Consider the following 27956-nt stretch of genomic DNA (forward strand, 5'->3'; position numbering starts at 1 on the left):
AAAAAAAATACTTCAGAATAAACTTCCTTTAGATTTTTTTGAGACTACCTGTTGTAGTGAATATGTTATTCAATGTGTTTCTATTGGCTAATAGCAGTAATGCCAATGTGATCCTTGGTATCTTAAAATGTTAAATCAAATAGCTAAATGATCCTTGGTATGACCAATTTGTAAGTCGCTCTGGATAAGAGCATCTGCTAAATGACTTAAATGTAAATGTAAATGTATGACCATCTTAAAACATTTCCATATGTTAGCTTAGACCCTCCCCCGGCTTAGACCGGGCTTAGACTCTGGAGGGTTCATTGGCTCAGCACCTAGACCCGGTTGCTGCCACCTAGGGGATGAAGTGTGGAAGTGTATCCTATGATCGCATACATTTAGTGTTAATTGAAGACATTTCACATACTGTACAGCAGAGGCTGAGGCTGTACAGCAGCCAATGTACACTCTTAGAAAAAAGGTACTCTCTATAACCAAAAAGGGCTATTCTGCTGTCCCCATAGGAGAACCCTTTGGAGAACCCTTTTTGGTTCCAGGTAGAACCCGATTCGGTTCCATGTAGAATCCTTTGAACAGAGGGTTCTACATGGAACTCAAAAGGGTTCTAGCTGAAACCTAAGAGGGTTCTCCTGTGGGAACCCTTTTTTCTTGGTGTATAGAGGCTTGGTGTACATCAGGTGGTCCAATCACTTCTTCTCCAGCTCTTCTTGCTGGACATCTAATGAGTGTGTCTGAGAATGTGTGTTGCTAGCCAGCCAGGGTGGGTGTGTGTATGTTGCCGGGATGTGCGTCCCGAGCCACTACTCTCCAGTAAGCTACAGTGCAATGTGCATAGAGAGACAGCGGTAACAATAGGGCAGCCATTGTGTCCATTGTGTGGGGTGGCTGTGTGGATCTGGCTGGCAGACAGCACAGAGCAGACACTCTGTCTAGGCTACATGTCTGACAGAGTGGGATACAGTCTCTTTGACTTCGTCCCAAATGGCACCCTATTTCCTATTTAGTGCGTTGGTCAAAATTAGGCCACTGCTCGGATTCTGACATACAGAGACTAGCTTGACATATACAGTAAGTACTGTGGTAGATATACTGTAGACCTGGATAGTAGTTTATGTAGTCTACAGCAGTGTATGTTTATATATTGTAGTCCTGTAAGTCACTACTGTCAAAGTTTCCTAGTGTTCCGTGTCAGTTGTCTAAATGTCTGATAGTGTGTTAATTTAACATTTGTAAGTGTTCAGCAGTGGTAAGCAGAGCCAGTGTTTCTCTAAACAGTTTAGTGTGCTCAGCGCAGTGGGGAAGAGAGAGAGGAAGTTAGAGACAGAATTAATCAAAGCGAGAGCATGGCATGAGAAGTTCTCTTGGTGACGACTCCCCCACCCCGAGCGAGTTTGATCACACCTCTTCAAACTGTCCTGCAGACGAAGATAGTCACTCCCCAGCACTGAACACACCCAGGTCCCACAACTGCACTGCTCCTCCATCATTGAGAGGGATAAATTCACAGAGCTGGAGGGAGACAGGGTGGAGCTCAGAGAGCTAGTCCACACAGTCTAGGTAGCACAGACACACACGCCAGACGAGCATCCCCCCAGAACACACAGCCCAGCTAGCAGCACTGCAGGAGGAGGTGAGAAAGCTGAGAGCTAGCCATCCCCCTAGAGAAGCCAACAGAACAGCCCACTTTAGACCTCGACCACTGCCTTAACGCCACAGCAGGACAGACAAGGAAGGATCCACCAACTCAGCAGACTCCCCCAACTGGCATCCCTCTGTCAGCCCACTGGATAGCTCTCCTGACAACACCCCCACACCCAAAAGACACACAAAAGACAGAGATTGTACTCCTAATTGACTCAAATGGGAAATACGTTGATGAGAGGAAACTTTTTCCAAAACACCAAGTGGCTAAACTCTGGTGTCCGAACACCCGGCGTCCCCTGGAGCTGCTGTCAGAGGACCGACTAGGTGCCCCCAGCCACATTATAATACACACAGGCACAAATGACCTGAGAGCTCAGTAGGAAAGTGTGGCCACAGCACCCAAGGGAGTGATTGAAAAAGCCTCTTCTATTTTCCCCAATGCATAAGTGGTTACAGTGAGGGAAAAAAGTATTTGATCCCCTGCTGATTTTGTACGTTTGCCCACTGACAAAGTAATGATCAGTCTATAATTTTAATGGTAGGTTTATTTGAACAGTTAGAGACAGAATAACAACAACAAAAATGCAGAAAAACACATGTCAAAAATTTTATAAAATGATTTGCATTTTAATGAGGGAAATAAGTATTTGACCCCCTTTCAATCAGAAAGATTTCTGGCTCCCAGGTGTTTTTTATACACTCTTAAAGGGAGTGCTCCTAATCTCAGTTTATTACCTGTATAAAAGACACCTGTCCACAGAAGCAATCAATCAATCAGATTCCAAACTCTCCACCATGGCCAAGACCAAAGAGCTCTCCAAGGATGTCAGGGACAAGATTGTAGACCTACACAAGGCTGGAATGGGCTACAAGACCATCGCCAAGCAGCTTGGTGAGAAGGTGACAACATTTGGTGCGATTATTCGCAAATGGAAGAAATACAAAAGAACTGTCAATCTCCCTTGGCCTGGGGCTCCATGCAAGATCTCACCTCGTGGAGTTGCAATGATCATGAGAACAGTGAGGAATCAGCCCAGAACTACACGGGAGGATCTTGTCAATGATCTCAAGGCAGCTGGGACCATAGTCACCAAGAAAACAATTGGTAACACACTACGCCGTGAAGGACTGAAATCCTGCAGTGCCCGCAAAGTCCCCCTGCTCAAGAAAGCACATATACATGCCCGTCTGAAGTTTGCCAATAAACATCTGAGTGATTCAGAGGACAACTGGGTGAAAGTGTTGTGGTCAGATGAGACCAAAATGGAGCTCTTTGGCATCAACTCAACTCGCCGTGTTTGGAGGAGGAGGAATGCTGCCTATGACCCTAAGAACACCATCCCCACCGTCAAACATGGAGGTGGAAACATTATACTTTGGGGGTGTTTTTCTGCTAAGGGGACAGGACAACTTCACCGCATCAAAGGGACGATGGACGGGGCCATGTACCGTCAAATCTTCCCTCAGCCAGGGCATTGAAAATGGGTTGTGGATGGGTATTCCAGCATGACAATGACCCAAAACACACAGCCAAGGCAACAAAGGAGTGGCTCAAGAAGAAGCACATTAAGGTCCTGGAGTGGCCTAGCCAGTCTCCAGACCTTAATCCCATAGAAAATCTGTGGAGGGAGCTGAAGGTTCGAGTTGCCAAACGTCAGCCTCGAAACCTTAATGACTTGGAGAAGATCTGCAAAGAGGAATGGGACAAAATCCCTCCTGAGATGTGTGCAAACCTGGTGGCCAACTACAAGAAAAGTCTGACCTCTGTGATTGCCAACAAGGGTTTTGCCACCAAGTACTAAGTCATGTTTTGCAGAGGGGTCAAATACTTATTTCCCTCATTAAAATGCAAATCAATTTCTAACATTTTTGACATGCGTTTTTCTGGATTTTTTTGTTGTTATTCTGTCTCTCACTGTTCAAATAACCCTACCATTAAAATTATAGACTGATCATTTCTTTGTCAGTGGGCAAACGTACAAAATCAGCAGGGGATCAAATACTTTTTTCCCTCACTGTATCTCCACCCTGCTACCACAAAAATAATTTCACTCTGCCACTATACAGCGGGTGAATGCAATCATTTCCTGGGACTGTGCCTGAAAACCAAATGTTTAATTGACCCACCACTCCACCAGCCTTTATGGCCAGGTCCACCTCTACAAGGCAGCAGTCCCCACCTTTGCCAGGACCCTGAAGGATGTCACCCTCAACCGCAGCCCCAGCACCTCATATAGGAGCAACAGAGAAACGGACACCCCGCCCAGACCAGCCAGACACTCTCCCAGAACTGCGTGATCCCCCTGGAGGATCTGCACCAACAGGATCCACACCAAGAGGACCTACACCCAGACCACAGCACCACTAGCCACATCCCCACCCCAACCAGTTGACCCCTCCCCAAACAAACCCTAGCAACACCCTATATAGGCCCCCCAGATCAGTCTTATGCCCCTTCTGCCCCCCGCCCCTGCAGCAAGGACCTCAACATAAAAGTCGCACATATGCCCAGGCCGTGAGCAGAGCAACAGGCCCAACCCCCACTAGTACACCCGCCCAAACTCCATCCCGTGACCTAAGAGGTATGTAGCAGATGCTCAACATGCTCTGCTCACACCTACTGTAATGGTCCCAGCCTAAACCACACGAAAACAACACTAGACACTATGGAACACAAAACTTTCTCCATCTCATCCTGGAATAAATAAGGTCTAAGGTCATCTGCCTTTGGTCTAAAGAGCAGGAACCCAGACTTCACCAAAGAAATTGGAAATACAGACATTATCATCCTACAAGAAACATAGTATAGAGGAGACGGACCAACTGGTTGCCCTCTAGGTTACAGAGAGCTGGTAGTCCCATCCACCAAGCGACCAGGTGTGAAACAGGGAATAGACTCAAAGGGTATGCTAATTTGGTATAGAGCAGACCTAACTCACTCTATTAAATTAGTCATAACAGGAACATTTCACATCTGGCTGGAAATGAATAAGGAAATGATGTCAACAGAGAAAAATGTCCTTGTGTGCTACCTATATCCCCTCAATAGAATCCCCAGACTTTAATGAAGACAGCTTCTCCATTATAGAGGGGGAGATCAACCATTTCCAGGCTCAGGGACATGTACTAGTCTGTGGCGACCTAAATGTCAGAACTGGACCAGAACATGACACTCATGAGAGTACACGATGTGCTATCACAGCAGCAAGAAAAGGGCAACCAGTGAAGAACAAACACCATTATAAATACAACCCATATTTACGTTTATTTATTTTCCCTTTTGTACTTTAACTATTAGCACATCATTACAACACTGTACATACCTATAATATGGCATTTGAAATGTCTCTATTCCTTTGGAACTTTTGTGAATATAGTAATGTTTACTGTACATTTGTAATTGTTAATTTCACTTTTGTTTATTATCTATTTCATTTGCTTTGTCAATGTAAACATATATTTCCCATGCCAATAAAGCCCTTTAGGGAGAGATGCAGGGAACACTTGCTGTGCTGTAAGGCTGTTACCAAAAGCCAAGGGCGCCAGACATCGGGTCTCCATAGTGAAGCCTACACACTCCCCTGACAACACCACACTGAAACACCCCATGTGTAACCTGACTGGGGCTGTTGACCGTATTACCACCACTCCGGCAATCATGAGTCAAATTCTGCGTGACCGTTGAGTCATGGTAATCTCCTTTTATGCACTCTGGACATGCTTTGGTAGAACCCAACTTGCTAATGACCATCAGGTCCTAATGGCCTGGTACTCAGGGCTCTATTGTCCATCTAACCACTGACATCAGTGCAAATGCTATTGAATATCACATCAAAAGCGTACCATCAAAACAGTAGGCCTATCTTACTTTAAAACACACCTCACGGTGATGATCAATTTAAAGAAAGAAGTTCAACAGCAGTTTGAAACAGTGTAAAACCTGATTGTTGTGGATGTTATTTCAAAGCCTAACACAACGAAATGGACAGCGTTTTCTGATGTGATGATTCATTCAAAACATCCATATGCATATTAGAGCTTATGCATATCATGTTTATGAGCCAAAGCTCCCCCCCAAAAATCTGAATTAAAATGATGATTGTGCCGTAATACAATACATAGCCTATCACATATTACGCATGGCAGAAAAACATCAAACTTAACATATTTAACATGTCTTTGGTACATATTTGGTCTAGCCTATACTCCAAAATTAAACAATTTTGAGTGTGGACTGTATTATTATGCATACTGGATGGACTGGTTAGCTTATGCTACGCTCCAAAATGTCTATCCATGAGTTTGGGAGAGAACGTATAGCCTTAGGCGATGCTGTTGTAGCCTAATAATAGGGAATTGTTTATATTTTCATAATGAAATGGGTGACAGATTACCTTTAGCGATAAAGAATATCTCACCACCATGAGTTTCCATCTCCTTCTCGATCTCCTTTATTCCTTTCTCAAGCGCGCAGATGGGCTGTCAACAGTTTAGTGAAATACACTAAACTACACTAAATACACTAAACTGTTGTAAATATACCATACAAAAGTTTGTGGATACCCCTTCAAATTTGTGGATTTGGCTTTTTCAGGCACACCCGTTGCTGATAGGTGTGTAAAATTTAGCACACAGCTTGCAATCTCCATAGACAAACATTGGCAGTAGAATGGCCTTACTGAAGAGGTCAGTGACTTGCAATGTTTCACCGTCATAGGATGCCACCTTTCCAACATGTCAGTTTGCCAAATTTCTGCCCGGCTAGAGCTCCCCTGGTCAACTGTAATTGCTGTTATTGTGAAGTGGAAACGTCTAGGAGCAACAACGGCTCAGCCACGAAGTGGTAGACCAGTTCCAACACTCACTACCGAGTTCCAAATTGCCTCTGGAAGCAATGTCAGCACAAGAACTGTTAGTTGGGAGCTTAATGAAATGGGTTTCCATGGCCGAGCAGCCATACACAAGCCTAAGATCACCATGTGCAATGCCAAGCTTCATCTGGAGTGGTGTAAAGCTCACCGCCATTGGACTCTGGAGCAGTGGAAACACGTTCTCTAGAGTGATGAATCACGCTTCACCATCTGGCAGTCCAACGGACAAATCTGGGCTTGGCGGATACCAGGAGAACGCTACCTGCCCCAATGCATAGTGCCAACTGTAAAGTTTGGTGAAGGAGGAATAATGGCCTGGGGCTGTTTTCCGTGGTTCAGGCTAGGCCCCTTAGTTCCAGTGAAGGGAAATCTTAACGCTACAGCATACAATGACATTATAGACGATTTTGTGCTTCTAACTTTGTGGCAAAAGTTTGGGAAAGACCCTTTCCGGTTCCAGCATGACAACGCCCCAGTGCACAAAGTGAGGTCCATACAGAAATTATTTGTCGAAAGGTGTGGAAGAACTTGACTAGCCTGCACAGAGCCCTGATCTCCTCAAACCGATCAAACACCTTTGGGATGAATTGGAACGCTGACTGCGAGCCAGGCCTAATCGCCCAACATCAGTGCCCGACCTCACTAATGCTCTTGTGGCTGAATGGAAGCAAGTCCCCGCAGCAATGTTCCAACATCTAGTGGAAAGCCTTCCCAGAAGAGTGGAGGCTGTTGTAGCAGCAAAGGGGGGAACAACTCCATATTAATGCGCATGATTTTGAAATAAGATGTTCGATGAGCTGATGTCCACAAACCTTTGGTCATGTAGTGTATGTTTTGTTGTGTTTTTCCCGAACAGATTTCACATGGTTTCTAAAATTAAGCATGTGTACAGGGTCGGAGAGCCCATGGCATACAGAGTTTGACCGGAATATCCCATCGGGCAGCGAGAGCATGCTCCTCAAATAGTGGTTGATGTATGGTGTGAAATACATTTTCTTATATTTAATGCTTAACTACTAAGCACATGCTCCGCTATAAAACCAAAGTAGCCTACAAAACAGATTGGCGGAAAAGCTTGCGGCCTCCATGCCCTGAAATAGCGAATACAGATGATACAGTGCATTCGGGCCCCTTGACTTTTTCCACATTTTATTACTTTACAGCCTTCTTCTAAAATTGATTCAATCGTTTTTCTTCCTCACCAATCTACACACGATACACCATAATGACAAAGTAAAAACGGGTTGTTCGATTTTTTTGCAAATGTATCCACAAAACCCCCCGGAAATATCACATTTACAGAAGTATTCAGACCCTATACTCAGTAGTTTGTTGAAGCATTTTTGGCAGCGATTACAGCCTCGAGTCTTCTTGGGTATGACGCTACAAGCTTGGCACACCTGTATTTGGGGAGTTTCTCCCATTCTTCTCTGCAGAACCTCTCAAGCTCTGTCAGGTTGGATGGGGAGCGTCGCTGAACAGCTATTTTCAGGTCTCTCCAGATATGTTTGATCGCGTTCAAGTCCGGGCTCTGGCTGGGCCACTCAAGGACATTCAGAGACTTGTCCTGAAACCACTCCTGCGTTGTCTTGGCTGTGTGCTTAAGGTTGTCGCCCCAGTCTGGGGTCCTGAGTGCTCTGGAGCAGGATCTCTCTGTGCTTTGCTCCGTTCATCTTTCCCTCGATCCTGACTAGTCTCCCAGTCACTACCCGCTGAAAAACATCCCCACAACATGATGCTGCCACCACCATGCCTCACCGTAGGGATGGTGCCAGGTTTCCTCCAGACGTGATGCTTGGCATTCAGGCCAAGGAGTTAAATCTTGGTTTCATCAGACCAGAGAATCTTGTTTCTTATGGTCTGAGAGTCTTTTAGGTACCTTTTGGCAAGCTCCAAGTGGGCTGTCACGTGCCTTTTTACTGAGGAGTGGCTTCCGTCTGGCCTATCTACCATAAAGTCCTGATTGGTGGAGTGCTCCAGAGATGGTTGTCCTTCTGGAAGGTTCTTCCATCACCACAGACGAACTCTGGAGCTCTGTCAGAGTGACCATTGGGTTCTTGGTCAGCTCCCTGAAAAAAGGCCCTTCTCCCCCGATTGCTCAGTTTTGCTGGACCGCCAGCTCTAGGAAGAGTCTTGGTGGTTCAAAACTTCTTCCATTTAAGAATGATGGAAACCACTGTGTTCTTGGGGACCTTCAATGCTGCAGACATTTTTTGGTACCTTTCCCCAGATCCGTGCCTCGTCTCTGGAGCTTTCCGGACAATTCCTTCAACCTCCTGGCTTGGTTTTTGCTCTGACATGCACTGTCAACTGTGGGATGTTATACAGACTGGTGTGTGCCTTTCCAAATCATGTCCAATCAATTGAATTTACCACAGGTGGACTCCAATCAAGTTGTAGAAACAGCTCAAGGATGATCACTGGAAACGGGATGCACCTGAGCTCAATTTTGAGTCTCATAGCAAAGGGTCTGAATACTTATGTAAATAAGGTATTTCAAATTTTTTTTATATACATTTGCAAACATTTCTCAAAACCTGTTTTAGCTTTGTCATTATGGGGTATTGTGTGTAGATTGATGAGACATTTTTTTTATTCATACATTATAGAATGTAACAAAATGTGGAAAAAGTCAAGGGGTCTGAATACTTTCAAAATATGCTTTGTCTTTTTTCCCCTGCTCCTGTTCCTGCCCGTTTTGGCCAATTAGAATCCAAAACTAATTTGACATATTAGTAAACACCAGATTAAATTGCAAACAGTCTCATGGTTGAAAATATGAATACTTGAGAGAACAGCTGTGCAGCCTGAGTCATGGAACAGAGCTCAACCTTTTTTTGCTACTTTATCAAAACATCAATAGCCTATAGTCACATCATGCAGCCTAAATACTATATGTTCTGATTTCTAAGACATTCTAAGGTTTGTATCATTAACAACTAAAGTTGCCAAATAATTCTAAATCTAACGTACCCTATAGGATCTGTTTCAAATGATCACTTTTACACTCAACATAGCCACTTCATATGTGCACTCGCTCCGTAATGGGAAAAATATCCTTTCTATTTTATTCAGCGAAGTTCAATTATATTCTTCTTACTATAAAATCATATAAAAGAAAAATGATGGCGCGGACTTATAAGCATATCTTGTCAGCTAAATGAACAAGCCTACAGCCTATGGCATGGAGCATAGCCAGATAACTAACATACAGTAGGCCAACTGATATTCTGTTCTCCTGAAATACATTTTCTTCATATCATAATGTTTCTTTAGACCTGACTAAAATAAATCATGGATTTATTGTGATGGTGTATATTAAATTGGTTTATTATACTTTTTTAAACAAATCTCTCTCCTACTCTCTCAGAGAAGCAAGTATACTTTTACACTTCCCTCCACTCTGCTGCTTACAAAAATGGAACCATTTCTGCCTCGCACACAACAATTTTCACACACACAGTTCTATTTTAGGCTAGTAGTCCTATGTAGCATTTCCTGCCTACTTCTTACCACGCCTTGCTTGGTTCCTCCCTGCACTGTGTCACTAGAATGTGATCTCATTGCCTCTCAACCAGATACACACACACACACTCATCCTCTAGCCTCCCTGTTTACACACACACACACATACACACAATATATTACAGCTACCCTTGTGGGGACACACAATTAAGTCCCATTCAAAATCTTATTTTCCCTAACCCTTAACTCTAAACCTAACTCTAATCCTAACCTGTACTCTTACCTTTACCCTAACCTTAACCCTAACCTTAACCCAAAACCTAACCTTAACCCTAGCTCCTAACCCTAATCCTAAAACTAACCCTAGCACCTAACCCTAAACCTAATTCTAACCTTAACCCTAAACCCACTAGAAATCGCATTTGACCTTGTGGGGACAAACAAAATGTCCTCAGTTGGTCAAATGTTTGTTTGTTTACTATTCTTGTGGGGACTTCTGGTCTCCACAAGAAGAGTTAAACACGTACATGTACACACACACACACACACACACACACACACACACACACACACACACACACACACACACACACACACACACACACACTGATTCATTCACTCCCTCAAACAGCCTTGGTTCTAATGTAGTGCCCCCACCCCGACTATCCCCCAGTCATAACATAGTCCGTTTCAGGTTAGAGGAAGTGTGTGTGGCTTTACATCTATCTTCAGTCACACCTATCTATGGTCCCTCTTGGTTTCCATGGCCTGTTAGATATGAATAAGCAATCACTACTACTTCTCATACCTTCAATGTCACAGAACAGCCCTGCACTAATCTATATATATTGCATTGTGAACTCTTTGTAATTTTCTCTCTCTCCTCTTCCCAGAGCAAGTCCTGGAGAAGGATGAGGGTCCGTACTACAATCACCTGGGCTCCGGGCCCACTGTGGCCTCCATACGAGAGCTGATGGAGACCAGGTGAGACTTCTGGAGCAGACTTGCTGTAGCGAAGATTTCCCTTCACTGGAACTAAGGGGCCTAGCCCGAACCATGAAAAACAGCCCCAGACCATTATTCCTCCTCCACCAAACTTTACAGTTGACACTATGCATTGGGGCAGGTAGCTTTCTCCTGGCATCCGTCAAACCCAGATTCGTCCATCGGACTGCCAGATGGTGAAGCGTAATTCATCACTCCAGAGAACGCGTTTCCACTGCTCCAGAGACCGTTGGCGGCGAGCTTTTCACCACTCCAGCCGACGCTTGGCATTGTGCATTGGTGATCTTAGGCTTGTGTGTGACTGCTCGGCCATAGAAACCAATTTCATGAAACTCCCAACGAACAGTTCTTGTGCTGACATTGCTTCCAGAGGCAGTTTGGAACTCGGTAGTAAGTGTTGCAACTAGGACAGACAATTTTTACGCGCTTCTGCACTCAGTGGTCCTGTTCTGTGAGCTTGTGCAGCCTACCACTTCGCGGCTGAGCCTTTGTTGCTCCAAGACGTTTCCACTTCAAAGTAACAGCACTTACAGTTGACCCAGGTGGTGCCACGTTGAAAGTCACTGAGCTCTTCAGTAAGGCCATTCTTTTGACAATGTTTTATTGCATAGCTGTGTGCTGGGTCCACATACTTTTTTGTATATGTAGTGTATTTCCCTCTAGATAAGACAGTGCAAAGGAGCAAGGACTGAAATAGCCTTAACCTGGGGGGAAATATTAGGGAATAGATGGGTGGAGGAAACACTACAGAATACTGTTGTAGTGTGCTTGTTCAGGGATTTTAGCCCCCTAGATTATAGCCACACAACTCTTGATGGCAGCCTCCTGATTTTCCTGGAGCAGAGTTAGCTGTTCTCTCCCTTTCCCTCTCCATCTCTCCCTCTCCTCTCCATCTCTCCTTTTCTGTCCTTCTCTTCCTCTCTCTCCATCCCTTTCTTTCTCCCTCTCTCTCCTCTCCCTCTCTTATCACCTCTGCCTGTGAACAGGAGGTTATCCAGAGCTGCTGGCTTTGGCCTGCTGTCTTGGCATCCAACCCTCCCACAGCTTTGAGCTAGCATCACTATCTCTCTCCCTCTCCCTCCCTCTCTCCCTGCCTCCCCTTCTCTCTCTTTATTTCTCTCCCTCTCCCCCAGTGCTGCTGTATATCCCCCTCTCCCTTTTCTCCATCCCCTTCTCCCCTCCCCACTCCTCTGATCCTGTCCCCAGGGAATCCCTGACCCAGAATCCAATAGGAGGAACAGGAACTATCAGCATCAACAGATTAGACAGAACAGAGGGATAGGCACAGTGAGAGGAGAGGAGAGGAGAGGAGATGAGGAGAGAGAGGCAGCAGGTAGCCTAGCGGTTTAAAGTGTTGGGCCAGTAACCGAAAGGTCACTGGTTTGAATCCCAGATCCAACTAGGTGAAAAATCTGTCTATGTGCCCTTGAGCAAGGCACATAACCCTAATTGCTCCTTAAATCACTCTGGATAAGAGTGTCTGCTAAATGAGTGAAATGCGAAATCAGAGGAGAGGCAGAGATGAGATAAAGGGATGAGAGGAAAAGACAGAGGAGAGGAACAGACGGAGAGAGGTAGAGAGCGATGAGAGAAAGAAGAGGGGAGAAATTGAGAGAGAGTCAAACAGGGATACATTTGCATTAGGAAATAGATAAACTCGGTTTTAGGTTTTCTCTTAGGAGTATTGTAACGTGAAACTAGTGAATGGAAACATTACATACAGTAGCTACTTAATCACATTTACCAATTCAGTACCCTAAAATCTCAACTGACAAAACAGGAATAGTTCATTGGCAGCTGGAATGTCTTGGGATCAGTGTTTTTGCTGACTAAACATGGGGGGGAGGGCTGCTTAGTGCGTGTCCCATACATTGTTGTATAGGGGACCGGGGTCGAGAGTGGCTGGCCATTATAGTAACAGAGGATTATTTCCATAGACCAGTGACTCATCACTATCCTGAGAGAGGGCAGGGTAGCAGATGCGGGGGATGGGTGAGGAGAAGAGGGGAAGATCTCTCTTTGTTTGTATTTGAGAGGTGACTTAAGAACTAAAGCCCTCGATAGTTTTCTCCCGACCCCTGAACCCACCTCTGACCCCATTGGCCCACCCCATAGAGGCCGAGCCCACTCCTTCCGACTGGCTGGTGATTGGTGAATGAGTTCCCATTCAGGACAGAGCCACATGTGTCCCATCATAGTAGACCCGCTCAGGGGTGACGTTATCAACATGACATGTATGATACACAGGGAGGAAAGGGTGAGCTGTGGGCGAACATCTGAGTAATGCTGGTAGTTAACCCAGCCCCCTGCACATTGTGTAGAGAGAGAGAGACACACGCCAGAACGTAATCAGGCACATACACACACCAAGCAAACACACATTTGTGTGGTTACACTTTATTTGGATAGTCCCCTATATATAATCTACAGATGCTCACACTCTTAGGTTCTAGATAGCAGATAGTATATCAACAAACTCTGTTGAAATGCAACCACTTGCTAGGGTTACTGTAGGGGTTAGGAGTAGCCCTTTCCTGCAGTCAAATGACCAAATCGCCCTCTAGTGGCCTCATGGGTGGAATGTTATTAATATTTTTCATAATTTCAAAATTACTAAACAATATTTAAACAAAATGTCAAACGATTTTGTTATATTTCAGTCTTCTGTGATGTAATATTGGGATGCAAACTCAAAATGTAATATGTTATATTTGACATGGTACAGGTGTCTTCTTTTTTAAGCCCATAACAATGTGTGTGAGGTGTATACTTTTGTTTCTAAGTAGATTTGTTTAAGACTACAAAGAAACACTCTGTGACCCTAAAAGGTTTGAAGGGAAGGGGAAAGGGGGATACCTATTCAGTTGTACAACTGAATGCATTCAACTGAAATGTGTCTTCCACCCAACCCCTCTGAATCAGAGGTGCGGGGGGCCGTGGAACAGTGGGTTAACTGCCTTGCTCAGGAACAGAACGACAGATTTTGTCAGCTCGGAGTAAGGGTTATGGTTAGGGTCAGATTTAGGTCTGATTATGTTGGGCTTTGGCTGCTACTGTCATGCCTCTGTGAATATCAACGGTGCCCTGTGAACACTCCTCTTGGCCAGCCAGGGTCAGCCAGCTTGTGGTGTCTTTGTTTGACAAGACACGTCCAACTCTCATGGAGACCAAAGGCTTACATTATGGTCTTGCAGAAGCACATAGGCTACTTGCTTATTAAGCAATAAGGCCAGAGGTGGTGTGATATATTGTGAATATACCACTGCTAAGGGGTGTTTTTAGGCACGATGTGAAAGTTTTATAATTAAGCAATAAGGCACCAGGGGTGTGTTATATGGCCAATATACCACGGCTAAGGGCTGTTCTGAACAATTATTATCTATGCATAGTCACTTCACCCCACCTACATGTACAAATTACCTCAACTAACCTGTACCCTCACACACTAACTTGGTACCGGTGTCCCCTGTATATAGCTTCGTTATTCTTATTGTGTCACTTTTTATTATTACTTTTTATTTTTGTCTACTTGGTAAATATTTCTTAACTCTTCTTGAACAGCACTGTTGGTTAAGGGCTTGTAAGTAAGCATTTCACAGTAAAGACTACACTTGTTGTATTCGGCGCATGTGACAAATAAAGTTTCATTTGATTTAGCTGTGGTATATTGGCCATATACCACAAAACCTCGAGGTGCCTTTATGCTATTCTAAACTGGTTACCAATGTAATTAGAGCAGTAAAAATAAATGTTTTGTCATACCCGTGATATACGGTCTGATATACCATGGCGGTCAGCCAATCAGCATTCAGGGCTCAAACCACCCAGTTTATAATGAACACTATACGATACAGTTAAACTGTAGTGTTCGGTAAGACACTCACACTGTGCTGTCTGTCTCTCTGTGCAGGTATGGAGAGAAGGGAGATGCTATCCGTATTGAGAAGGTGGTCTATACCGGCCGAGAAGGCAAGAGCTCTCAGGGATGTCCCATCGCCAAGTGGGTGAGTACAAGTAGCCATACATAACAAACTGAACCTATACCTTTCACAGAACAAACCAAGCCTAACCACCCTACACAACACTAGCCTGGTCCCAAATCTGTTTGGGCTCTTGCCAACTCCATTGTTGTCATTGTCAAGCCAAACATGAAAATGAGTGTAAATGGTTGGCATGTTAGCACAAACAGACTGGCCCTCGTCGGGCTAACATTAAACACTAGTGTAGGCAACCAAAAACTATTTCATATCATCACACAATGTTTCATTAGACTTGTTACACCTTTATTGTCTGTGCATTTTAAAACCAACAGACACTGCACCAGACTAGAAAAGATTTTCTCTTCTATATACTAAGAGCCATGAGGTAAAAAAAACATGCGAAAATGAATAAGAGTAGAGTAGATGGCACCACAGACTCACCCCAGCCTCACCCCCACAGACACCACAACCTCACCCCCACAGACACCACAGCCTCACCCCCACAGACACCACAGTATCACCCCCACAGACACCACAGCCTCACCCCCACAGACACCAAAACCTCACCCCCACAGACACCACAACCTCACCCCCACAGACACCACAGCCTCACCCCCACAGACACCACAGCCTCACCCCCACAGACACCACATTCTCACCCCCACAGACACCACAGCATCACCCCACAGACACCACAACCTCACCCCCACAGACACCACAGTATCACCCCCACAGACACCACAGTATCACCCCCTCAGACACCACAGCCTCACCCCCACAGACACCACAATAACACCCCACAGACACCACAGTATCACCCCCACAGACGCCACAGTATCACCCCCTCAGACACCACAGTACCACCCCCACAGGCACCACAGCATCACCCCCACAGACGCCACAGTATCACACCCACAGTATCACCCACTCAGACACCACAGTATCACCCCCTCAGACACCACAGTATCACCCCCTCAGACACCACAGTACCACCCCCTCAGACACCACAGTACCACCCCCTCAGACACCACAGTACCACCCCCTCAGACACCACAGTATCACCCCCTCAGACACCACAGTATCACCCCCTCAGACACCACAGTATCCCCCCCTCAGACACCACAGTATCCCCCCCTCAGACACCACAGGATCACCCCCTCAGACACCACAGGATCACCCCCACAGACATCACCGTATCACCCCCTCAGACACCACAGTATCACCCCCTCAGACACCACCGTATCACCCCCTCAGACACCACAGCCTCAACCCCCCAGACACCACAGCCTCAACCCCACAGACACCACAGTACCACCCCCTCAGACACCACAGTATCACCCCCACAGACACCACAGTATCACCCCCACAGACACCACAGCCTCACCCCCACAGACACCACAACCTCACCCCCACAGACACCACAGCCTCACCCCCACAGACACCACAGCCTCACCCCCACAGACACCACATTCTCACCCCCACAGACACCACAGCATCACCCCACAGACACCACAACCTCACCCCCACAGACACCACAGTATCACCCCCACAGACACCACACTATCACCCCCTCAGACACCACAGCCTCACCCCCACAGACACCACAATAACACCCCACAGACACCACAGTATCACCCCCACAGACGCCACAGTATCACCCCCTCAGACACCACAGTACCACCCCCACAGCCACCACTGTAACACCCCCACAGCCACCACAGTATAACCCACACAGACACCACAGTATCACCCCCTCAGACACCACAGCCTCAACCCCACAGACACCACAGTATCACCCCCACAGGCACCACAGCATCACCCCCACAGACGCCACAGTATCACACCCACAGTATCACCCCCTCAGACACCACAGTATCACCCCCTCAGACACCACAGTATCACCCCCTCAGACACCACAGTACCACCCCCTCAGACACCACAGTACCACCCCCTCAGACACCACAGTATCACCCCCTCAGACACCACAGTATCACCCCCTCAGACACCACAGTATCCCCCCCCCTCAGACACCACAGTATCCCCCCTCAGACACCACAGTATCACCCCCTCAGACACCACAGTATCACCCCCTCAGACACCACAGGATCACCCCCACAGTATCACCCCGTCAGACACCACAGTATCACCCCCTCAGACACAACAGTATCACCCCCACAGTATCACCCCCTCAGACACCACAGTATCACCCCCTCAGACACCACAGTATCACCCCCTCAGACACCACAGGATCACCCCCACAGTACCACCCCCTCAGACACCACAGTATCACCCCGTCAGACACCACAGTATCACCCCCACAGACACCACCGTATCACCCCCTCAGACACCACAGTATCACCCCCTCAGACACCACCGTATCACCCCCTCAGACACCACAGCCTCAACCCCCCAGACACCACAGTACCACCCCCTCAGACACCACAGTATCACCCCCACAGACACCACAGTATGACCCCTCAGACACCACAGTACCACCCCCTCAGACACCACAGTACCACCCCCTCAGACACCACAGTACCACCCCCTCAGACACCACAGTACCACCCCCTCAGACACCACAGTATCACCCCCTCAGACACCGCAGTATCACCCCCTCAGACACCGCAGTATCACCCCCTCAGACACCGCTGTATCACCCCCTCAGACACCATAGCCTCAACCCCACAGACACCACAACCTCACCCCCACAGACACCACAGTATCACCCCCACAGACACCACCGTATCACCCCCTCAGACACCACAGCCTCAACCCCCCAGACACCACAGTACCACCCCCTCAGACACCACAGTATCACCCCCACAGACACCACAGTATGACCCCCTCAGACACCACAGCACCACAGTCTCAACCACAGACAGTAAAGCAGCAGGGTCTCCCTGGTCCCTCTCCCTCCCAGTTGGGGTTCTCCACCTCTGTCACTCCCTCTGACACCCTGCTAATGGCGTTATGGATTCAAAACAGACACTATGGAGAGAGTAGAGGAGAAGACAGGTTGTTAGTGACAATATAGACACAAGGTGGGAGGGAGCTGGGGGAAGACAAGACAGGTGTCGATCTTTCTCTCTCTCTCTTTCTCACCCTTTCTCTCTTTCCCCCTCTCCTCATCTCAGGTGATTCGTCGGGGCAGTGAGACAGAGAAGTTGCTGTGTCTGGTGCGTCCCCGGCCGGGTCACCACTGTCCCAACGCTGTCATCATCATCCTCATCATGGCGTGGGAGGGCGTGCCACGGGCGCTAGGCGACAAGCTCTACCGAGAGCTCTCCGCCACCATCACCAAGTTCGGCAACCCCACCAGCCGCCGTTGTGGACTCAACGACGAGTAAGTGACAGCACAGACCCATGGCTCATCTGAATAAGTGACAGCACAGACCCATGGCTCATCTGAATAAGTGACAGCACAGACCCATGGCTCATCTGAATAAGTGACAGCACAGACCCATGGCTCATCTGAATAAGTGACAGCACAGACCCATGGCTCATCTGAATAAGTGACAGCACAGACCCATGGCTCATCTGAATAAGGGACAGCACAGACCCATGACTCATCTGAATAAGTGACAGCACAGACCCATGGCTCATCTGAATAAGTGACAGCACAGACCCATGGCTCATCTGAATAAGGGACAGCACAGACCCATGACTCATCTGAATAAGGGACAGCACAGACCCATGGCTCATCTGAATAAGGGACAGCACAGACCCATGGCTCATCTGAATAAGGGATAGCACAGACCCATGGCTCATCTGAATAAGTGACAGCACAGACCCATGGCTCATCTGAATAAGGGACAGCACAGACCCATGGCTCATCTGAATAAGGGACAGCACAGACCCATGGCTCATCTGAATAAGGGACAGCACAGACCCATGGCTCATCTGAATAAGGGACAGCACAGACCCATGGCTCATCTGAATAAGGGACAGCACTTATCTGAATATGCTCATGTTCTTCTGTTAAATTAGCATTAAACTTGAGGAGGCTATACAGAGCAGTGCGTTGCCATTTAGATGGCACACTGAGGGAGGCTTTCAGCCGAAACATCTGTGCATGATAATCGCTGTTGTAGATTGAAATAATATAATAAGTTAATATGTTATTCTAGTTCTACTTCTGGACTGCAGATCACTTCATTATCCTTTTTTTTACTGATATTCAATGCACTGAGGCATCTGTTCCAGAATGATGAAGATGACTGTGTCAGTGTCTGATGACTGTGTTCGTGCTCTCTGTCGCCCCTGGCCTGCCTGCCTGCAGTCGTACGTGTGCGTGCCAAGGCAAGGACCCTGACAGTTGTGGAGCTTCCTTCTCCTTCGGCTGCTCCTGGAGCATGTACTTTAACGGCTGCAAGTACGCCCGCAGCAAAACACCCCGCAAGTTCAGACTGGCAGGAGACCACCCCCAAGAGGTAAGGGAACACGAGATCTATGGTCTATCTCACAGGAGGTTGGTGGCACCTTAATTGTGGAGAACGGGCTCCTGGAACACACAACTCTGATACCACCTTCACAGCACTGCTATATTATTGACAGCACCACACCAAGATAAAACTGTTACTGATGTGGTTATGCTGACCTGTTGTGTGTGTCTGTGTCAGGAGGATCAACTCAGGGATAACTTCCAGGATCTGGCCACTGAGTTGGCTCCCCTGTACAAGCAGCTGGCCCCACAGGCATACAATAACCAGGTAACACCTGCCTTCACACCCACTTTCACCTAGCTGCAGCTGATAAGTTATAGTGCCAGAGCCCTCTAAATAGTGGACTATTCCTCCAATAGTAAACGACACAAGCTGCAGGATGCTATGAGTTTTTGATATGTTGTGTGCAGTAACAGGTTGCTCTTGGATATGGCATCCTCCTCCCCCTGTGTCCCTCAGTGTCAGAATGTATAGTCTGTGTAACATGGTGTCCTTTGACATGCTAACCATCCTCTTCCCCCTGTGTCCCTCAGTGTCAGAATGTATAGTCTGTGTAACATGGTGTCCTTTGACATGCTAACCATCCTCCTCCCCCTGTGTCCCTCAGTGTCAGAATGTATAGTCTGTGTAACATGGTGTCCTTTGACATGCTAACCATCCTCTTCCCCCTGTGTCCCTCAGTGTCAGAATGTATAGTCTGTGTAACATGGTGTCCTTTGACATGCTAACCATCCTCCTCCCCCTGTGTCCCTCAGTGTCAGAATGTATAGTCTGTGTAACATGGTGTCCTTTGACATGCTAACCATCCTCCTCCCCCTGTGTCCCTCAGTGTCAGAATGTATAGTCTGTGTAACATGGTGTCCTTTGACATGCTAACCATCCTCTTCCCCCTGTGTCCCTCAGTGTCAGAATGTATAGTCTGTGTAACATGGTGTCCTTTGACATGCTAACCATCCTCTTCCCCCTGTGTCCCTCAGTGTCAGAATGTATAGTCTGTGTAACATGGTGTCCTTTGACATGCTAACCATCCTCTTCCCCGTGTCCCTCAGTGTCAGAATGTATAGTCTGTGTAACATGGTGTCCTTTGACATGCTAACCATCCTCTTCCCTGTGTCCCTCAGTAGTTTTACACTTTCCTGGAGAATTACTTGGTATACTTCCCCCCAAAAGTACACAATAGAAACTCAAGGATGATATGAGTGTTAGACATAGTCTGTAGAGTATTCCCATGCTTACTCTGCTGTGTCCCCTCTCCTGTCCCTCAGTGTCAGAATGAGGTGACGGCTCCAGACTGCAGGTTGGGTCTGAAGGAGGGCCGGCCCTTCTCTGGTGTCACTGCCTGCATGGATTTCTGTGCCCACGCTCACAAGGACCAGCACAACCTCTACAACGGCTGCACTGTGGTACGACACACAGCCCTACCTCTCTCTCTTTCTGTCACTCTCACTGTCACTGTCTAAATAGCTTTCAGTCTGTCTTCTTTCTCACTCTTTCCCTCTCTTTGTGTGGACATCGAATGGATGCTCTGCTGTGTGTGTTTGAATGTGTGTATGTGTGGCAGGGGCAAATGGTGGTATAGAGACTGTTTGGATGGTACAGACAGTGTGTCCCACACTAACCCCCCCCCCCCCCCCCCCTCCTCCCCAAGGTGTGCACTCTGACTAAAGAGGACAACCGTACAGTGGGGGAGATCCCAGAGGACGAGCAGCTCCACGTACTTCCCCTCTACAAGGCCGCCCTCACAGACGAGTTTGGCAGCGAGGAGGGCCAGCGCCAAAAGATGCGCACTGGCGCCATTCAGGTGCTTAGCAACTTCCGCCGTGAGGTCCGCAAGCTGCCCGAGCCCGCCAAGTCCTGCCGCCAGCGCCGCCTGGACGCTAAGAACCGTGCCTCGGAGAAGAAGAAGGCCAAGCAGCAGCTGCCAACACCCACGGAGACGCCGGATAAGACGGTGATCAAGACGGAGGTCCGGCACGCTGGCTCCCCTGTCAGACAGCACGGCAATAAAGGCGAGATGACCCCTGAACTCTACTAGAAACATGGGAGAGTGGCTTCATGAGTGTTGTGAGCTTTATGCTAATAATAAACCCAGAACTCAGGTGTTTTAAACAAAACTCCAGCCAACTTTACAATATGACGATAATAATATGGTCATAGAGTATATTTAATCCAAACTGACCTCGGGGTTAAGCCTTATAGCTAGTCAGCATACAGTATGCAGCCCATTCAGGAATCAAACCCGCTACTGGTGTTCTAAGCAAAACTCCAACCAAGTGAACCATAAAAAACACAGATTTGTGCAGAGGCAAGTGATTATCTCATGTCTTATCACCCCTCTCTCCTCTGCCTACTCTCCTCCACAGCGATCCCTAAGCAGGAGGTGAAGCCCACCATAAAGAAGGAGCCAATGGACCAGTGCCAATACCCCTACCACGTCTACCCCTCCCACCCAGGCTACTACGCACGGGGAGGCCCCCCTTCCAATGGCCAGCCCCCTGCACTTCCACTTCCACCTCCACCAGGCCCTGTCAATGGCTACCACCCTAATCTACCCTCAGCACTGCCTTACGGCTATTACAACTCTCCCCCCAACCCTAACACACTTTTCCCCCATGAGCTCACTTACGAGGGCCGCAACAGCTCCTGGCATCACGCAGGGCACAATGCTTCCCCCGGCCCTGTGGACAAGAAGCCAGACGTTCAGAGCCTCCAGGCCAGGCTGGCACACTCCTACTCAGGCCCAGGCCTCCCTGAGCAGCAGCATGGAGACCCAGCCAACCAACACCAATGCAACGCTTACCCACACCCCCACCAGCCTGACTACAACCAATCACGTCCCTCCTCAGTCTCCTCAGAGCCCTCCCACAGAGTGACCCCTGTCATCAAGCAGGAGCCCATGGATGTGCCAGTGTACGAGGGGGGCAATACCCAGAGCTGTCCCGACACTCCCATCCCCGCCCCACAGCCTGAAGGGCCCTGGCCCGGGAACAAGCCCAACGGGAGTATGGTACCAGGCAGCTGGGAAGGCAACCTCCAACCACCATGCCCCCCAGAGGCTCCCTTCACTTCAGACAAGCAGCAGCTCCACCAGCAGGGACCTCACCAGACTTCCCAGTCTCCATACTCCCAACAGCAGCATCAGCATCCCCCACAACAGCCCTCCCCATACCCCCAGCAGTGGAACTCTTACCCTGGCCCCAACACCCCCAAGGCCTCCCCTGTTCCCTCCCCGTCACCCTCTCCTTCCCCACACCCCGGCACCCCCCGCCACTGGGACAGCCCTGCTCCCAGCCCTCAGCCTAAGGCTTGGCCCACGGGCATGGTTCCTGCTGGGTACTGCCCTAGCCCGGCCAGAGGCTTCCCCGACAAGATATGCTCCAAAGCGGGCGAGAGTCGGGGCTCGACCCCCCTAGGTCTCCAGGAGAAGGCCTGGAAGTCTTTCGGAGGATCCATGGCAGGTACACAGTCTCCAGCCCCAGAGGCCTGCTGGGACCCTAACCGGGCCGAGACCCCGAGCGACGCCGAGAGCCAGAGAGGTTGTGACCTGGATGAGGAAGAGCAGTGGTCGGACAGCGAGCATAACTTCCTGGACCCCAGCATCGGAGGGGTGGCGGTGGCACCCGCCCACGGTTCCATCCTGATCGAGTGTGCCCGGCGTGAGCTGCACGCCACCACGCCGCTCAAGAGGCCCGACCGCTCTCACCCCACCCGCATCTCCCTGGTGTTCTACCAGCACAAGAACATGAACCAGCCCTGCCATGGCCAGTGGCTCTGGGAGGCCAAGATGAAGATGCTGGCGGAGCGGGCTAGAGAGAGGCAGCAGGAGGCAGCACTACTGGGGCTGCCCTACGAGGACATCAAACCTGGGAAGAAACGCAAGTTGGGGGCCACGGCAGGAGGGGCCAGCCCGGGGCCTGGCCAGACCACGGAGGGGCCAGTGATGGGGATAGTGACGCGGTTGGCCCCCACCCACCACACCACATCCACGGTCACTGTGTCCCCCTATGCCTTTACCACACTCACTGGGCCCTACAGCCACTTTGTGTGAGGATGGACAGACAGACGGACACACAGGCTGGTGGAGGGAGAGCGCGCTGAGCAGGACAGAGATGAGTATCTCAGCCCCTCTTTTAGTCCTGTGTCTCTCTCCATCCTTCTCCTCCTCCTGCTCTGTTTTCTCGCTCTGGTGCTCTGGGCTGGAAGGAGGGGGACTACTGGTTTGATTCCTCTTTTTGTTTTGTTTGTTTTTTACCTCATGTCAGGCAGCAGTTTGGGCCCGACCCTGGACCAGACAGACACACTGCCTGTGGTGCTCTTTCTCTCTCCACTGCGGGAGGGACTCCATTGCTTCTCCTTCTTCATAGAATTTTAATGATCCTCCTAATTATTACTATTATTATCAATATTATTACGATTGTTATTGTTACTGTCAATGTTGTTATTACAGATATTATTATTATTATGAAGATGCTGATTTGATTTGTTTGTTTATTGATGTGGTTGTTTTTTCATGTTGTTATTAATTATTATTTTGTTTAAGTTGTGTTTTTTTTACCTAGGGGTCTGTCTTGCTTTTTTCCCATATTTCTGTAAATCTGCCCTTTTCTTTTTTTTGGGGGGCTTTTGAAATGTTTGTAACTGTACTTGGAGAAAGGCCTTCCTCAGCACTGCAAGGCTCTTCAAGACAGTCTTTCCAACAAGCATGACATACACATCTTTTACATTTGAATCATTCATTTTGACCAAAAGAGTGAAGAGAAACCCACAGAAACTTCTCTGAACCATCCCACATAGTGAAAGGTTTTCAGTAACGTCCCCAAAGTCATGCCTTTTTTAAACCAACTCCTGTCCTGTCTGCCTTGCTGTGAAGAGAAGGGTTCTTCTCTCTCCATTTTACTCTCACCCCACCGATCCGTCTCACTCTACTGCTGTGGTGCTTCATTGATCTTTATCCCTTTTACAGGGATGATATCAGTCTCTCCATCTCTTCTTCACGGCACTAGATGCTGAATATAAGGGTGCTCTTATAGCATAGATGTAGAGTGAGAACAACAGGCACTAGAAGTCCTCATCTTCCTTCAGGTGTTGGTTGAGAGATCTATCCCTCCAGTTCTATGGCTCCTGTGGGGATTAGTGAGCGCTTTCTATTTCAAGCACAAGAGGGCAGCAGTGACCCTGTAAAATGGTGCACTGACACACAGACACCAACTCTCACTTACACACACACAAAGCTCTTGTCATCCAGCCAGCACAGAGCAATGCCTTACTGCTTTAAACCACCGAAGCATGGCCGCCAAATTCTGGCCCTTCCAATGACCACAGGCAGCACGGGCCACACAAGCCCTTTACCCTGAAACCGGAGACATTGATGGGAATAGTGTGTGGACAGAAATGCACTCCTAAACACACTGGTGCTTTCCCTACACATGTTGACACACAAAGGGCTCAGTCAGTGAGTCCTGCTTCTGCCTGGTGCTGTTAGTCGTTTTGAAGCAGAGCAAGGTTTGTCTCTATGCACACACTGTCACGACAGAGCCAGTAAATCCTTATTCACCAATCATGGCTGCTTCTGCATTGCTTGCGTGTCAGAGCCAGAGCCTGCTTGGGGCTCACTTTTGAGATGAGAAATCTTGGTGCTTATGAAGTGGTCGAGATAGAGCTCTCTATACCTCAACGTTGCCGAGACATTGGTCAAGGTTGCAAAACGCTACAAACACACACACAGGCACCACTGAGGTCAGAGGAACATGATAAAAATTAGTCCACAGATTCCCCGTGTGCTCTACAAACTCATTTTAATCCACTTTTTTATTATTTATTACATGATAATGATGATGATTGTTGTTATTGTTTTTTTGTTTTGTTATAGCTAATAGAAATTGTACATACAGAAGAAAATATTTTATAAAAGCACTTTTAATCTTGATTTCATTGAGAGAAAAAAGAGAACAGATTATTGACAACTTGAAGCTTCATTTTTTTTAACGTTTTTTTTAAAATTTTCTCGAGAGAGATAAAAAAATGTACATATTTAAAATATTTAGGTAAGAATATTTAACTGTTGAGGGATAATGACTAAATCATAAATGATTCCAGGCTTTTTAGTCCAGTCAGTTTGCCAGACAGCCCTTAGTAACAGAAAACAACTCAGTGATTTCCAATGTGTTGTTATGTCTGTAGATGTATACTCAATACTGCTGTCCTGATTTCATAAGTACTGTACTACACGATACCTCTGACAGCAACCAACCAGCCACCCTTCCTTCATGAGAAAAGATTGACCTAATCAGTAATCTGGCCATTTATAAGCCAGAGTATGATATCTAGCATTCCACTCTGAGAACCAATGAGAAACAAAGTATTTCTTGTTTTTTAACACAAGAATCAAACAGTTGCAGAATCAAAGTTGTCAGAAGTGTTTGTATGAGAGAACTCTAGTGACAGAGGTGAGGTGTAGCCCCAGCAATCTGTCTTGTCCATTGTGTTAGACTGAGGTGAGAGGTTGTCACCACCGTAACTTGTTTTTAATGTGGTATTATCAATGATAGTGATTTTAACAGTAGTAAAAGATGTAACAGTAATGGAAAACCATGATAACACTTGTAGTACCAGACTGAAGGTACAGTGTATTAATGGAAGACACCAGATAATAACTGGTAGTTTAGTTTGTAATATCTTTTGTTGGTTGTTGTAGATTGTCACAGACATGACCAACAGGACTTTGACTAATTTAGGGACTGGGGGAATATGGCTATTCTATTCCCACCGTTAGAACAAACTCCCCCTTTAATAACGTCAATGCATGATCGACACAGTTATAATGACTCAGTCATATTTATGATCTATGTAATAATGGGTGCTGATCATATATATATATATATACATTTTTTATTTGTACAACATTTTTTGGGAGGCTAATGCTATGGTGCTACTCCCTAACTTCACTGTGGAATAAAATGGGGGGTGACATGATTACATCACTGATATTTTTCTGAGCTCTTAGAATGATAAGATAAACTATTTCTTTGAATATTGCCGTTTCAATGATGGGAAACTACTCCGGTGCTGATTTAATGGGAATTTCCCATTCATGTTCAAGGTAATAAAAAAATAAGAAGAAAACTGTTGAATTGAACCACTCACACAGTTCATACACAACTTTTATTAATCCTTCGTCCACATAAGCTACTTGAAAAGGAACTCTATTCTCGCTTTAACTGGTATGGGGATTGAAGAATCATATTACATTGAAGTGAACAGACTGTTATCTTAATTCAACACTTGGTGCAGTGTATGTGCTGGAAGCTATTATACATGACTCTTTTGGGTATGTTGTACATTTTTATGGTGATGGGAGAATGTTAAGATATAACTCCAGATGTTTCTCACAGGTTGGCATTTATTGAGATTACTCATGTACTGGAGGCAGCTCTGCAGTTTGTTCATTAGCTTGCACAGCCACAAAGTCATAAAATCGGATTTTAAACCTGACATTAACCCTGACCTTAAACACACTGCTAACCCTAATGCATAACCCTTACCTTAATTGAAGACCAACATTTTTTGCTTTCAAACATTTCTATGAAATAGCCAATTTTGACTTTTCAGCTGGCCCATCTAGCGGAAACAGCTCAATTCTGCCTCCAGGGCAAGACTTATGACAACTAACATCAACCTGCATGTTTCTCCATCATAGACTTATTTACTTACATACTTATACACTCACTAACTCCTTACCTATACACACTTCACATATTTTCTATTTTTATCTCATACTTTGTATTTCGCTCCTCTCTCCCTCCTCCCTCTCGCTCTCTCTCTCTCATGCCCACACACACACACACACACACACACACACACACACACACACACACACACACACACACACACACACACACACACACACACACACACACACACACACACACACACACACACACACACACACACATTATCAGGATGTATACTCTGCTCTCAGTACTGATCTTCATTGATCACCCCATCTGCCCACTCTTCCAAGCTGGACTCAAGGTGGGCTCAGGGTGGACTCAATCTGGGCTCAGGCTTAAATCCTGTCCCAAATAAACAAAACATCACATCTGGCAGCTACATTCCTTTTTGAGTTTAAAGATTGTTCATGGTTCTATTTTTTCATGTCAAGTATGCAGTATGTAAAAAAAAAAAAAAGAATTGTTTCTTTGTTTTTGTTCAGTCTCTCTTTGTAGCTGTATGGTGTACTATGTGAATACATAATGTATGTGGTACAACCCACAATATTGTTTTATGTTGCGAGATAATAAAACAAAACTAAAAATGAAAATAATTAGTGTCATGATCAACATTTTTGCTATATACAGTGCATTCGGAAAGTATTCAGAACCGTTGACTTTTTCCACATTTTGTTACGTTACAGCCTTATTCTAAAATTGATTAAATACTTTTTTCCCTCATCAATCTACACACAATACCCCATAACAACAAGCAAAAACTGGTTAAGAAATACAAAAATGTAATATCACATTTACACAAGTATTTAGACCCTTCAC

The 27956-nt window shown here is 46.8% G+C and overlaps 1 protein-coding gene across 4 annotated transcripts in view; it reads left to right on the forward strand.

Annotated features, from left to right (window-relative positions):
• Positions 1-27730, forward strand: part of LOC115200351 (methylcytosine dioxygenase TET3) — a 63876-nt gene extending 36146 nt beyond the window's left edge. For all 4 annotated transcript variants that reach the window (XM_029763344.1, XM_029763346.1, XM_029763347.1 and 1 more), the window contains 8 exons: positions 10877-10967; positions 14899-14992; positions 18103-18311; positions 19248-19398; positions 19588-19677; positions 20676-20813; positions 21059-21419; positions 21774-27730. In XM_029763344.1, coding sequence (XP_029619204.1) covers positions 10877-10967; positions 14899-14992; positions 18103-18311; positions 19248-19398; positions 19588-19677; positions 20676-20813; positions 21059-21419; positions 21774-23458 — 2819 coding nt within the window. In that variant the 3' untranslated portion in view covers positions 23459-27730. The remainder of the gene's footprint in view (positions 1-10876; positions 10968-14898; positions 14993-18102; positions 18312-19247; positions 19399-19587; positions 19678-20675; positions 20814-21058; positions 21420-21773) is intronic.
• Positions 27731-27956: the final 226 nt, after the last annotated feature.

The sequence above is a fragment of the Salmo trutta genome, chromosome 9 (assembly GCF_901001165.1).
Source record: "Salmo trutta chromosome 9, fSalTru1.1, whole genome shotgun sequence".
Lineage (NCBI taxonomy): Eukaryota > Metazoa > Chordata > Actinopteri > Salmoniformes > Salmonidae > Salmo > Salmo trutta.